General features: G+C 46.7%; 1 protein-coding gene across 2 annotated transcripts in view; it reads right to left on the bottom strand.

Moving 5' to 3' along the window:
- The window catches only part of LOC149067801 (TSC22 domain family protein 4-like), a 207,590-nt gene extending 194,608 nt beyond the window's left edge, over positions 1 to 12,982 (bottom strand). The window contains exon 1 of one of the 2 annotated variants that reach the window (XM_089252278.1): positions 11,444 to 12,982. In XM_089252278.1, the coding sequence (XP_089108404.1) occupies positions 11,444 to 12,801 (1,358 nt within the window). In that variant the 5' untranslated portion in view covers positions 12,802 to 12,982. The remainder of the gene's footprint in view (positions 1 to 11,443) is intronic. The other variant, XM_089252277.1, reaches the window with a different exon arrangement.
- Positions 12,983 to 14,643: the final 1,661 nt, after the last annotated feature.

The raw sequence follows: 14,643 nt of genomic DNA, 5'->3' as shown, positions 1-14,643 counted from the left end.
CGGCATTACAGTATAAAAGTTTGATAAAAGTTCGTTTATAAAACTTGAAAAATGCAACCGATAGGCAAATTAGTTATGTTTGCTCGAATGTAACAGATGTGCTTATTGGCTACATTTTTCAAGTTTTATAAAAGAATTTTTATCAAGCTTTTATAGTGTAATACCGGCCTAAGGCCTAGATTACACTATAAAAGTTTTACAAACGCTCTTTTATAAAACTGGAAAAATACAACCAAGGTTATTCATTACATGCTAGAAAATGCGACCGTTGACCTTAATGGTTGCATTTTTCAAGTTTTGTAAAAGTGCTTTTATAAAACTTGCAAAATACAACCAATAAACTGATAGGTTGCATTAGTTCGAATGTAACCGATCAGCTTATTCGTTGTTATTTTTCAAGTTTTATAGAAGCACATTTTACAAAACTTTTATAGTGTAAGGCCAAGTTTGATAAAAGTTATTTTATAAAACTTATCTTATAAAAGCCAATGAGACTATTGGTTGCATTTGCGCGAATACAACCGGTAATATTATTTTTTCAAGTTTTATAAAATAACTTTTATCAAACTCATAGTTTTATCCTGGCTTAAGGCCGGGATTACACTAAGAGTTTGGTGAAAGTCCCGTAAAACTTGAAAAATGCAACCAATAAGGTCACCGGAAGCATTTTCTAGAATGTAACCAATAATCTCATTCGTCGGATTTTTCAAGTTTTATAAAAGTCCTTTTATAAAACTTTTATAGCGTAATCCCGGCCTTAAGCCAGGATAACACTATAAAAGTTTGATGAAAAATCTTTTACAAAACTTGAAAAGAAAAAACAATAAGCCTACATTCGCACGAATGTAAGCCGATACGCTTATTTCAAGTTTTATAAAACCATTTTTGTAAAACTTTTTAAGTGCGATACCGGCTTTTTAGTGAACATGCGAGGTTTTTTCCTTTTAGGTGGTGAGCGAGGGGTTAGTTTGGAGCACCCTTCACTGTAAAAGTCGGTGATTTCACAACGGTGTTCACTGATGTCCCTAAATTGGAGATTTTCGCTATAACAGTATTCGTTAAAACGGGATTCCACTGTATGTTAGCTTCCTCTCCCCCCGTGAAATACATTTTAGTTCACCATGATTTGTTACAGCCCTTAATTCCCCCTAAATTCGCGCCACAATTGGTAATGCTCACACGTTTGAAGCTGTTTCGTTCTTTTTGGCGAGAATCGGTGATGTCCCGTATTTGGGATCTTGATTTCCCGTATATTTTGCACGATGGTATATGGTCAGCATATCAAAAAAAAAAACAACACTTTTTGTGCGAAAATTTTCATATATTTAAATAATATTCGTAAATAATGAAATTTGGCGATATTTTTCAGCGAATATTCTGTAATCACCAGACATTCTAGAAAATCTTCATCTATCTTAGGATTCGTTATGAGTAGGATTGGCTATTATATATTTCATTGAGCTGAATAGAATACGGAAAATTGAAAAGCTGAACTGACGGGAAAATAGCATTTCCAATTTTCGCCAAACAAAAAGTTGCCAAAATGTTACTATATTCTTTTCCCATAATCTCCCAAGTTTCGGAAAACTCCGCCAAAAAAAAATTCGTGATTCAGACCGTCTTGTGAACGTGAAGTCCGTTCAGAGAGCGCTACCATGGCCCCCACATCCTGGAGCAGGGCCCCCAGGCCAGGATCTTATGCGGGGGCCCCCGACCAGATTTTCACGGGCCCCCTTTATGATGAATTTACAGCGTGGAAAAACAAAAAAAGGTGAAAATCGTCCCGGGCCCCAGGGCTGGAGCCTTGTCAGCCCACCCATGAGCTGTACCTACGTTTTAAAGCTTGTTTTTGAAAGTTTCCTCGTCCCTATCTTCAGGGTCGTCTAGACGTAAGGGCTCTCTCTAAAGGCCCTCCGGGCCTCGAGTATATTGGAGGACTCGTGACAATGCGATTTTAACGACCGAGAGTTCATATTTCAGTTGATAGGCTGGTACTTTCAGCCGGCAGGAGAGTATTTAATGGGGCAGGGGCGGTAGAGAGTGGCGAATGAACTTAAGCCCTGGGCGGCAAGTTCGGTAGGGTCAGGGGCTGCTTCCGCCCAGGGCACCGCTCTAGGAGGAGGGCGTCAAGTACGAATTAAATGGGGAAAAAATACTTTGTCGACCGCAAAGAAAACGTTATTCGGGGGGGGGGTGCCAAAAATAGGCCCCGCACTGGTAGAGAGAGAGAGAGAGAGTAGGGTGGTAAAATTTATTTATCCCACCAGAGTGGCAAAATCATAAATCCTCTTGCGCTTAGAGAGCGAGGAGGTCTAGTGAGTGATCAAAAGAGGGACACAGAGAGTATGCAAGCATGTGCGTGACCAAAAGATGGGCGAAGTCAGTGAGCGACCAAACAAAGTGGCCTAGAGAGTGTGCAAGCATGTCGCACATTAAAAGAAGAGCTACTCAGAGTGTGCTAGCATGTGCACGACAGAAAGAGTGACTTAGAGAGTGAGGGACCAGATCAGAGAGCGATCAAAAGAGTTACCTAGAGCAGTGTTTGTTTCTCAACCGCCGGGCCCTGACATCAGTCAAACCGGGCCGTGAATAGCTCACCGATTCATTTTTACGCCCATTAGGCGTGCGTATGACCGGGCCTTCCACTCACATAAAAGAAATCAACCGGGCCGCGGGCTTCCAAAGGTTCAGAACCACTGACCAAGAGAATGTGCAAACACGTGTATGATCAGAAGAGTGACCTAGATATGGAGGGGACCAGTTCAGTGAGTGATAAGAAGAGTGACCTAGATATGGAGGGGACCAGTTCAGTGAGTGATAAGAAGAGTGACCTAGATATGGAGGGGACCAGTTCAGTGAGCGATAAGAAGAGTGACCTAGAGTGCGTAATCATGTCGCTTCCAGAAGACTTACCTAGAGCAGTGGTTCCTATCGTTTTTTGTAGGCCATCGAAATCCCGATGTCTCCCTGTCCGCACTATACGGGTACATTTTTGTAATTTTGCATTTACACATTGTGAATTGTATTTTTTGAATCTCGAATGAATGTTCATTGTCACAACGATTGTACGTATAACGATATTAACGAACGCGTAGAACGAAACGATGAGCAACTCTGGCTAATTCCGTTACGAGCGGCTTCAACACCCACCTACAGACCAAGGCCTCCGCACGAAGCTTGTGACGTCAATGAAGAAGGCCATTTCTCATATTGCCACTGGATATAATGCAAAAAAAAAGGTAAAGCAATCGCATGCGTCGCCCTGCTATATCCAATGGCAATAGGTGAAATGGCCTTCTTCCGTGACGTCACGAGCTTCGTGCGGAGGCCTTGTTCTGTAGGTGGCGGCTGCTTCCGAGTCGGGAGGCTGTCTATTGCGCAGTCGCGTTCAGCCCAAAGGAACAACACAGTGTTCTTAGGAAAGAAGGTGCCTGTCCTCTGTAGTTTAAATGGTAGGACACGCGCCCGGGAAGTGCGAGATTGGCGGTTCGATTCCCCAGCAGAGGGACGAAACCCTTTCTTTCCAATTTTATCTCCGATTGTCATCTATACTTCGTAACGGATGTATATAGTACCCTACGAAAGGGGAAAAAGGGGACAAATATCTCCCCCCCCCCCTTTGTCGTTCAGAATTTTCTCCGTCACGACCGCGCCCTCCGGGGCAATGAGCTCAAATCGCGTAAGCGACATATCTGTCTGTTCTGTCCATTTGTCCATTACCTCCTACAGATACATGTATCTGGCAGTGCTGTCTTACCACATGGACCCACTCGGGCATGGCCCGGGGGCCTCAAGAGAAAAGGGGCCTCACAAAAATGAAATGTGGTTGGAATTTCCGAGAATTCATCACGTAGGGCATCAGAAAAATCATTTGGCCCGGGGGCCCATGATGCTCTTAAGACGGCCCTGGTATCTGGAGGTAGGGTCCTAACAAGAGTTTTTGTGTCAGTATATGGGGGGGGGGGTACTCTCCCTTCCCCCATTTTCTTTCATGAAAATTCATGGTTCCACGACATGTAAAAACGTTTTTGCTTTACATCCTTAAATTTTATGATCCGGGGGTTTTGCCACCTCTCACCTCTCTCCCCTATCATTCTTGTTATTCAAAAAGTAGTCCTATTCTTCACGTTGAGGCAGCCAAAAAAAGTCATTTATTGAGTTGAAAGCAACGGTTCTTAACCACGGGTCCTTGGAGAGACTTCTGGAGGTCCGTGAGCTTGGATGAGATAGCAATAAACGTATTGTTTTTATATTGCTACGTACAGAAGAATATTATCTTGTGAAGGGGGGGGGGTCCGCGTGGCTTGCATATTCCTTGTTTTTATTGGCACAAGGGGAGGGGGGGGGGTCTTTCACTGGTGCAAATTGTTCCGCGGAACACGGAGCGTTAAGCACCCACCCTTGGTTGAAGCGCTTCCAAAGAAAACACTGAGTGAAGAATTGCAAGAAAGAAGTCATCGAAAAAGGAAATTGCTTAAAAGTGTGAATTTGAACTGATACAGAAATCGTAGGGGGTTCTGCAAAGTCCCAAGTCCTAACAGAAACGAAAAGAAAACCTCATTCCCATATTTCCCCCCTTAAAAAATCAAATTGCACCCTTGTAGGGGTCATGGACGCTACGTTGGGAATCACCGACCTAGAGAGAGAGAGGGGGAAGAACCAGTTCTCTCTCTCTCTCTCTCTCTCACACACACACACACACACAGTGAGCGGCATTAAGAGTGGCTCAGAGTTTGTGCAAGCAGTGCACTACCAAAAGAAAAAATACTACGGGTGGGGGAGTTATCAGTTCATTGAGTGACAAAAACAGTGACCTAGAGTGTATAGTGACCGAAACAATGTGCAAGCACGTGCGCGACCAAAAGAGTGACCAAGAAAGAGAGGGAATCAGTGAGCGACATAGAGAATGACCTAGAGTGTGCGCAAGGATGTGAGTGATCAAAACAGCGTGTAGGCATGTGCACGACCGGAAAGTGACGTAGAGAGAAACGAGTTCAGAGTGAGCGACAAAAAGAGTGACATAGAGTTGCCCAAAATAGTAACCTAGAGAGTGTGAAAGCATGTGAAATGTCGAAAAGAGTGACCTAGAGATAGTGTGAAAGCATTTGAGCGACCAAAAGAAGAATTTAAAGACGGGCGCGGGTTAAGCGAGTTATAGTCCAGGGCGACAAATTCGAGGAATGATGTTCAAGAAAATTAGGCTAGAGTGGTTGAAGGGCGGCGAAGTTTGTGTGGCCCACAGGCGGCAAATCTATAAATCCGCCCCTGCAGCCAGGTACAGGGGCCCAGAACGTCACTTTGGCCGTGGGCCCTCGATTCTGTTTATACCGTCCTTTATACTGGGATTCGATACCATGGTAACCTAAATAATTCACACGTTATTGGTGCCAAAAGATTGATCGGTTGGAATACGGGATAGGTTCTTCAATCCGGGACGGCCCGGACACACTGACTAGAAGGGTGACATCAATCGTGGACATGGAATGGTTCTATTTATGGGAGAGGAGACATGTCCAATCTATGATGCGAGTCACCGTCATCATTGCATGACGCATTTCATCGGGCGTGGACACCCAACGAAATGACACGCATACATACTATTGGCGAGAGAAACAATCGATATAACAACAACACTATCGGTTACGGTCAGCCCCCACAAGGACACCATCCATATTTGTTTGTTGTCAATAATTAATATTCTTCTCATGAGAGAAAGAGAGATCTAACAATTAACCACAACACGAAGGTGATGATGATGATGATTATTATTATTAAGGGGGAAGGAACGGCCTTGACCAACGAAAAAACAAAAAAAAGGGGGAAAAAAAACGCTGGCTCATCCCAAAGACGTCGTCTGCTTTTTTGTTTTCCACTTCAATGACTTGAGCGCCATCTCGGTTTCGACTTCCTCGCCAACATGGGAGGATATCAATATATCCTTGTTGAAACATGGAACGATAATAATAATAATAAAAATGGCGGAAATACAACCCAAGGTGAGAAACTTCAATAATTAATCAATGGATTCGATTCACCAGGAAGGAAAGGGAGGTGAAACGTATAAAAATAAATCAATAGTTGGCGAGATTCCTCGCATTTGGCGATAATTTGAGAAGATAATCTACGTTTTCGAAGGTCTTTTTGTCCGTGGATGATGACCTCGTGGCTGATAATAAGAGTTAATCGCCGCTTGCCAAAACGTCGTAAGTCCCGTGAGTCACTATATCGATGAGAGGATTGAGTCTCTATGTTAATCATTGTCGCCACATTTGTGGCTAATCCATCGATCGCGATCGAATCGGATTATTTCCCAGTCGATGGATCATTTGGAGCCATTGAGACGTATATTCGGTTATAAAGGAAACGTATCAGCAAAACTACTGCAATCAATCAAAAGGCCCCCCCCCCACAAAACACAGCCTCCTAATCTAAACACGATGGCCTATACATATTGTGGGGGGGGGGGTGCAAGGCTCTGGAAAGTTTTTCTATAATTATTTCTTACGATACAAGTATACAGGTGGATACAAGGGTAAGGCGATAGGCGATCGTACCCCGTTCACCACCCGGTTCAGTGGAAAAATTGAAAGAAAGGGAGTAGGCGGTAGGGTGAAGATTCGTCCTTCCCCCCCCCCCATGAGGGGCCCCTGTAGCCGCTTATGTAAAGGGACAAATGAAAATTTCTCTCCAGGAGGGATCACCGTAGATAATAGAGCAGGGGCTCTGACGTTTTCACAATATGCAAATGAACCGACCCCCCCCCTCCTCCATTGTGGGAAGACCGTGAAAAATGCGGCTCAGACACATCTTATTAGGGAACTATTTTTAAAGAAACTCCGAATGGGGGGGGGGCTTTCTTAATGGATTCCAGCTGCGCGAGGGCAGAAAGTCGGCCATATTTAAACCTCCATTTTGGCAAAAAGCCCTCTTTTTTCTCTCTTCTTCCCTTAACGAAAAAAAACTTCGGGCTTTTCATTTAGGGAAGTTAATTGATTTCACCCGCGATGGCAGCGGCCTCATCAGTCTTTATGTAAATTAGGTAGGGGAGGTTGCACCCCCCCCCCTCCGCCCAGCGTCATACGCTGTATTATTTGCGTTACCGTGGCAACCGTTTGTGAATAGGCTATAAATCACACAAGGCTTCCCCCACTGATCCTGGTTATTTTGAAGAAAGAGAAAAAAATTCGCTTGAATGTAAGGTGCGGTTATCCGACATATTTGCGGTTACTCGTTGGTATGCGGTTACGAAAACCTCCCTGGTCTATAGCTTGAGGAACTTCGTTTTTTCGAGGTGGAAGGCAATCGCGAACGAAACGAATCTGGAACGTAAGACGGTCCTCTTAACAACACGGGCCTCCAGGACCGAATACCTATAGAACAAGGTCATCAGAAGCGCGTCCCCGCCCCGGGCGAGCCCATGCGCCGGAACGACCCTGCGTGAAGACTGAAACCGTTTTTATCGGACAAAATGTTTCTCGATCGGAGTTCCGCGGAATACTCGGGACCCCCGACGCATCGTTGGGGGCGCTTATTAAAGAAACGACAACGAACGGCAAAGACGTAGTAATGTCTTGAAGAACGGGGCTATAATTTCGAGAGCTCTCTTGACCGTGGATACGTTCCTGGCGATTCCTAGAACATGTGTGCAATATAGATACTTTCCACTTGATTGCTGGACAATGGATACTTTCCACTTGATTTCCGGACTCATGGATACTTTCGACGTGATTTCCGGAATCATGGATACTTTCCACTTGATTGCTGCAACTATGGATACTTTCCACTTGATTGCTGGACAATGGATACTTTCCACTTGATGGCTGGACAATGGATACTTTCCACTTGATGGCTGAACAATGGATACTTTCCACTTGATGGCTGAACAATGGATACTTTCCACTTGATTGCTGCAACTATGGATACTTTCCACTTGATTGCTGCAACTGTGGATACTTTCCACTTGATTGCTGGACAATGGATACTTTCCACTTGATGGCTGGACAATGGATACTTTCCACTTGATGGCTGGACAATGGATACTTTCCACTTGATGGCTGAACAATGGATACTTTCCACTTGATGGATGGACAATGGATACTTTCCACTTGATGACTGGACAATGGATACTTTCCACTTGATTGCTGCAACTATGGATACTTTCGACGTGATTTCTGGAACCATGGATACTTTCCACTTGATTGCTGCAACTATGGATACTTTCCACTTGATTGCTGCAACTATGGATACTTTCCACTTGATTGCTGCAACTATAGATACTTTCCACTTGGTTCCCGGAACCATGGATACTTTCCAGGTGATCCCGGGACCACTCCACGAAGTACGACATGGTCTCGTCCCCCCCCCCCCCTCCGAAACGATTACTGAAATTGTCGATCGGCGATCGGGCATGGTCCTTGTTCGATTCGCACGACATGGACTATGATCGATTCGGAGCTGTAGCAAGTAAAAAAAAACGAGAGCACCGTTTCACAATCGCGGCTGAATCGAAACACGGATTCGGCTGAACTTGCAGCATCGGCAAATATTGGGTTTTTTTTCTTCTCTTCCTCCTCCCAGCCGATAACGAAGCAATTGGAACGCGTGTTTCGGAACACCCCCGTCCCCCTCGATTATTTTTGTACTCGTTTCAAATGTTATCATCAGCATGATGTTAAGAGCGTTTCCGAATGTCGACACTCGAACGAGGGCATCACGTACGCGACGTTTCCGCCATTTAATTGATAAGCCGTCCGTCGTTTAAAAAAAAAAAACCGCCGATATTCCTCAATGGAAACAAGATGGCGGCGACCGTCATCCGCTTTCGAAATTCAAACACGTTTACTACTGATAAGTATCGACCTAATGGGAATATACGCTTGTTTTATGTGCCATGTGCACATGTGTGCGTTACGTTATAGCGTAGTTTAGATCAGTGATTCTCAATCGGGGCCACCCCCTCCCCCGTGAGGCTCCGGGTATTACGCGAAAATCAAGTAAAACGAAAAAAAATGGCAGTTGATTTAAGGGGGGAGGGGCCCCACAGGGGACCAGCGAAAGAAAGAGATGTGAAGCATTTAAGGGGAATTAGATGGGGGAAAAGTTGTGGCTACTCTTGAAGTACCGTGGACTTTCCAACCCCCTCCTCTTTACAAGATACCCAGACTGAGAACGGGTGGGGGGGTCCGGCGATCCTTCATTCATGAAGTTTCTATTCATTATAAATTCACTTCGAAATCAATTTAATAGGTAGTAAAGGGTTCCACTGCTGGAACCCTCCCCCCCCAAAAAAAAATTGTCCCCAAGGGCCCGTCTTGATGCATGAACCCATGTGGTCACGATCCGGAGGCATTGAGTCCACAAAGGGATCTTAATGAGATTTGTGGTAGAGCTGGGGCACGCATGCACCGGTCTGCTGCATCCAATGTCTGTGACCGCGGGATACGTCACGGGCTTCGCGCGGGGGCCTTCTGCTATAGATGTTTTTGGCTCGGTTCCCCCCCCCCCCACTCCAGCTTGGCTCAACCCCCTCGGGGTACAGCGCTTACATCCCCCCACGGGAGAGAGCCTGGGTCACGTGTGGCTTTACAGTCTGCTATCACCACATAATCAATTTTCGTGAAGGCCCTTAAAAGCTATCAAGACGGCCCAAGCTGAGGCCACCAGGTTCCCCTGCCAATGCTGGCTATAAGGACATACAAATGCAAACACGAGGCCACACAACAGGCCCCCCCGCAACGAGTTAATACCAAAAGTAAAAAAGAATAATGATAATATATAATGATCATTAAAAACGATTACGGTAGTCTTATCTAAGTACGGATGGCTTCTTGATTTCTCCCACTCATGGCCCCCACAAGGAGTGGGCTGGCAAGGCTCCAGCCCTGGCGCCCGGGACGATTTTTCATTATTTTTTTGTTTTTCACGCTATAAATCCATCATAAAGAGGGCCCGTGAAAGTCTGATCGGGGGCCCGCAAAAGATTCCAGCCTAGGGGCCCTACTCCAGGATAAGGGGGCCATATCTATCGTACTTCATTTTAAACGTGCCGATTGTGTTAGAATTCACGACTCCTGGAGGTAAGGTATTCCATTTATTGACAACCCTGTTAGAGGGAGAAAAACTCTCCCCGCGACACCACAGCCTTGAATTTGTCTCTTACAAATCGATACTGGCGCCCCCTTGTCGAAGCAGTTGATTGATAGCGTATCCTCACGGACCATCCCATCCATCCCGTTGAAAAAATTTAAAAACTTCGATCATATCCCCCCGACACCGGCGTTTCCGACATGCGAACACATTGAATAATGAGGTCTCTCTTCATAACTCAAGCCCCGTGTGCCAACAAGGACACGCGTAGCTCTTCTCTGCACCCCTTCAACCAAGTCTATGAACCCTCTGTAGGCAGGGCCGCAACTGGGGGGGGGGGAGGACAGGTGGGTCTCGTGCCCCGGGCGCTAGACCCTAGGGGGGGGGGAGCAAATTTCATTCTGAAACCTCTTCTTCAATATTACAAGGGGGGGGGGGCGTCAAAATGCGCGCTTGCCCCCGGGTGCTCAATGAGTCACTCGTCAATGAGAATTCCCAAATCGGTGACCCTAGTTGCATCCGGGATAGAGACACCATTCGACTCGTAAGAGAACCGTGGGTTGTTCGAACCAAAATCAGCGACCATGCACTTGTCAACGCTAAACGTCATGCTCCACTCATCATACTTTTGTGCGCCCGCACGTGGTATTTTGGGGAAGAGCCACAATCGAAGGCGGCCAAAGAGCCGCATGTGGCTCGCGAGCCACGGTTTGCCGACCTCTGCCCTAGAACATGTACGTAACATGAATACTTTCCACGTGATTCCCGGAACCATGGATACATTCCACTTGATTTCCGGAACCCTGGATACTTTCCAGGTGATACCGGGATCACTCCACGAAGTACGACATGGTCTCGTCCCCCCCCCCTCCGAAACGATGACTGAAATTGTCGATCGGCGATCGTTCCTGGTCCTTGTTCGATTGGCACGACATGGACTATGATCAATTCGGAGCCGTAGCAAATAAAAAAACGAGAGCACCGTTTCACTGCGATCCTGTTTAAATTGGTCTGGAGCAACTCCGTAGGAGGAGGAGATAGACTTGGAAATCTGGGGGTGGCGCGCGGTCATTATTGCTAGGGGGGGCACGATGATGATGATGTCAATTCATATATACATTAGATCAGTCGACTCCACCGTTGACGCACGCTGGAGGGGGGGGCCCCCCCGTATCTCCGCCCATGCTGAAGAGCGGACGAATGACTTTAAGAGAATGAGACCGAACATTGTATTCGGTTTTTGAACCACAGCTGAACAATGTTCAGACAACCTAAGCCACTCGTCAATGAGAATGATGAAATCGAAATTATCGGAACATAGATCTCAATATCTAGAACAAAGAAAAACTCGGCTTACCTTTCTGTTGATTCCATGGGGTAGTTCCTTTCTCGGGCACATTCGTCGGTATTCATTGGTACGACACTGTCGTTGTAATTCATTGGTACAACACTGTCGTTGTAATCCACTGGCACTGACGGCGGGAGGACGGCGTCCGCGGGGATCCGCGGCGGCAGTGGCGTCGTCAGGACACTCGGGTTTTGGTGGTGGCCGTTGACGACGGGATAAGTTAGCTCGAGGTTGTTGGCATTGCCGTCGAGGACAGGCTGGCGCTGGAAGGCACTGGCGGAAGACGCGTCGCCCGGCATGACGACGACGCCGTCGATACCACCGACGAGAGTCTTGGGGTCGAGACTCAGCTGTTGTAATTGGGCAGCGTCTGTTGTCGGAAGTTTACACGGGATGGATATCTCGCCGATTGAGCCGCCGCCACCAATACCAGTGTATTGGGCGATATTCTCGTTGATGTACTGCGGTAGAAATATCCCATATATAGGTTGGTTGGGCTGGTTGTTGATGCCGATGACGTTCGCGGCGTTGATTTCGTAAACGTGCGCCACGGACTTGTTCAAGGAGTTCAGCTGCTCCTCCCTCGCGATGGCAGTGATGTCCTGGCTGCTGGGAGTGACCTGTATCGATGGCAGTTCCCCCTTGTTGTTGTTGGCCTGCTGCATCTGGGGAGCCGGAGGGTCCCTGAAATCCATGCACGTCCAACGTCCCCTCCGGAACGGCTCGCTGCTGACTATCTTGACGACTTTGAACCGGTGCTGCCAGTTGTCCGGGAGCGGATGGACCTGGGCACTGACGGGGCCGTTGGAGCTGCTGGTCATCATCGTCACGCCGTTCGACACCAGGCTCGTGCCGACCGCGGAGAACGGCGGCGACATGTCGATCCCCAGGCCGACGTTCATCGTCGTCGTCGGGTTGCTGCCGTTCGCCACCGTCGTCGCCGCCGCCGTCGGGAACGGCGTGATGATGAGCGGGCCGCACGGCGACGACATGTCGTCGTTGTTGAGGTTGTTGGTGGTGTTGTCCTCGGACTGGTACCCGTCGGGTTCGGTGAATCGGGACGAGTCCAGTATGTCCGAACTGATGTCGTCCGTGTGGCTGTCCTCGTAGTCGTCGGCGCTGTCGTCCCCGCCCTCGTCGTTGTTCAGCCGGTGGCCCTGGACGGTGACGCTGGTGATCTGGAAAGACGTGCCGCTCCTCTTCCTGAATCCCAGGTCGTTCGGTGGCAGATGCGACCGATTGTTGTTGTCGGACGGGTGGTCCACGTAGAGGGTCGACGGCGACAACGGGATCCCGACCACGTAGGAGTTCATGTCGGAGAAATTGCCCAAGGAATCCGGAGGCTGCTGCTGTTGTCTGTCGCCCATGTCTTCGTCCGAATTGTGTCTCCTCTCCTCGAAGGTATTGTATTCACGAAATGAAAAGCTCCCACAGTGTGTATAAACGTTCTTAGAGAGCCACGCAAAACGATGTGTCCGCGCAAAAACACATTTGTTTTTTGAAGAGGGGAGAAAGAGAGAGAAAATAGAAGAGAGAAGGTGAAAGCACAGAAAGAAGAAAAAAAGTCAGATCTACAACTACTATCAGATAAGCGCCATCTATAAATGTTGTCCAAGGCCAAGTTATTTCCGAATGTAAACAACTGCGACGTAGTGCCATCTGGCGGTAGAGATTCACACCAACATCACGGCTACGTCTACGTGAATAGAATACGGTGGTGGTTCCCCTCGGGTAACGAAGATGGTTCGTTCCGGAATCCCGTTCGTCAGCCGAAACGCAATTCCCCTTAGGCTTCTATTGGAAAATCTCGACAAAAAAAAAACTTTCCCGATTCATACGCGCATCCACACCTTACACATACATTAGTCCAGTAGTTCCCAACCGGTGCTCCGCGGGAGCCCTTGGGGCTCCTTGTGCACTCTCCAGGGGGCTCCACGGACGATCGAGGAAAATTTAAAAAAAAGACAGTAAAATTTAAAAAAAAAAATTGAATATTTTTAAATAGCAAAAATAAATCAGTAACTTTGATGAATAATTTAAAAATTTGCCAACGGGGGTCCGCCATAGAACTTTTTTACTTAAAAGGGCTCCGTGCGAGTCAAAAAAGCCTGAGAACCACTGCATTAGTCTTTTGTCCTTCTCTTCATCTTTATCTGAAACCGACTGTAGCTCAGGCCTACCACAATGAAGTGATTTTCTGCCCTTTACCCAATTGGGTGAGCTATAGCGGAAAAATGAGCCTCAACATCACAGCCTTTCCGAGAGCCAGACGTCCCTCCCAATCTCCCACAACGCTCCCGCCTCTCGCACCGACAACGCTGCGGCCGCCATAGCGCAACCCGATCCCCATATAAAAAAAAAAAAAAAAAAAAAAAGCCACATATATATATTAACTTATCCATGCTTTAGATTTTAGATCAATGTCTCGCGACAACAGTCCTCGGTGGAACATTGTCTTAACAGTAGCATGGCAAATATTCAAAATCAAAAATGTACAACAGAGAATTTGGAAAGCTTTAATTCTCACGCTGGTGGGCCTTAGCGCCAGGCACCAGCGGGTATTCCTTGAGAGCCAAAGAAATTCTCACGCTGGTGGGCCTCCTAGTGCCAGGCACCAGCGGGTATTCCCTGAGAGCCAAAGAAATTCTCACGCTGGTGGGCCTCCTAGTGCCAGGCACCAGCGGGTATCCTCAAGAAAAATATAGAAATTCTCACGCTGGTGGGCCTTCCTAGCGCCAGGCACCAGCGGGTTTCCTCCAGAAGGATATAGAAATTCTCACGCTGGTGGGCTACCTAGTGCCAGGCACCAGCGGGTATCGCCCAGAAAGATATAGAAATTCTCACGCTGATGGGCCACCAAGCGCCAGGCAACAGCGGGTTTCCTTTATTATATCAAATAAGATGAAAATTATTGTCTCACCAAATTCATTAAATTTTTTCAATTTATTCCAAAAGGTGTGTGTGTTTGTTTGTTTCTTTTTTTTTTTTTTACACCTTGGGATTGCCTCTTTTATTGGGCTATTGCCTCTTTTGTGGTTTTTATGTCTAAAATGTAGACAAACTCTTTTTTGGGCAATCCTCTTTTTTTTGGGCATTATAGCCTCTTTTAAAACAAAAGTAAGTTAATTACAACAAATCTTTTTACAGTTACAGAGCAAAAATAATAAAAATAATAACAGTGACAACAATAATAAAAATGAATATGTACA

Source organism: Pholcus phalangioides, unplaced genomic scaffold (assembly GCF_987345545.1).
Source record: "Pholcus phalangioides strain wild (caught in Gottingen) unplaced genomic scaffold, Ppha-v1.0 ptg000028l_1, whole genome shotgun sequence".
NCBI classification, from domain to species: Eukaryota; Metazoa; Arthropoda; class Arachnida; order Araneae; family Pholcidae; genus Pholcus; species Pholcus phalangioides.
Note: the sequence above shows the minus strand (reverse complement) of the source record. Positions and strands in the feature narration are given on the sequence as shown.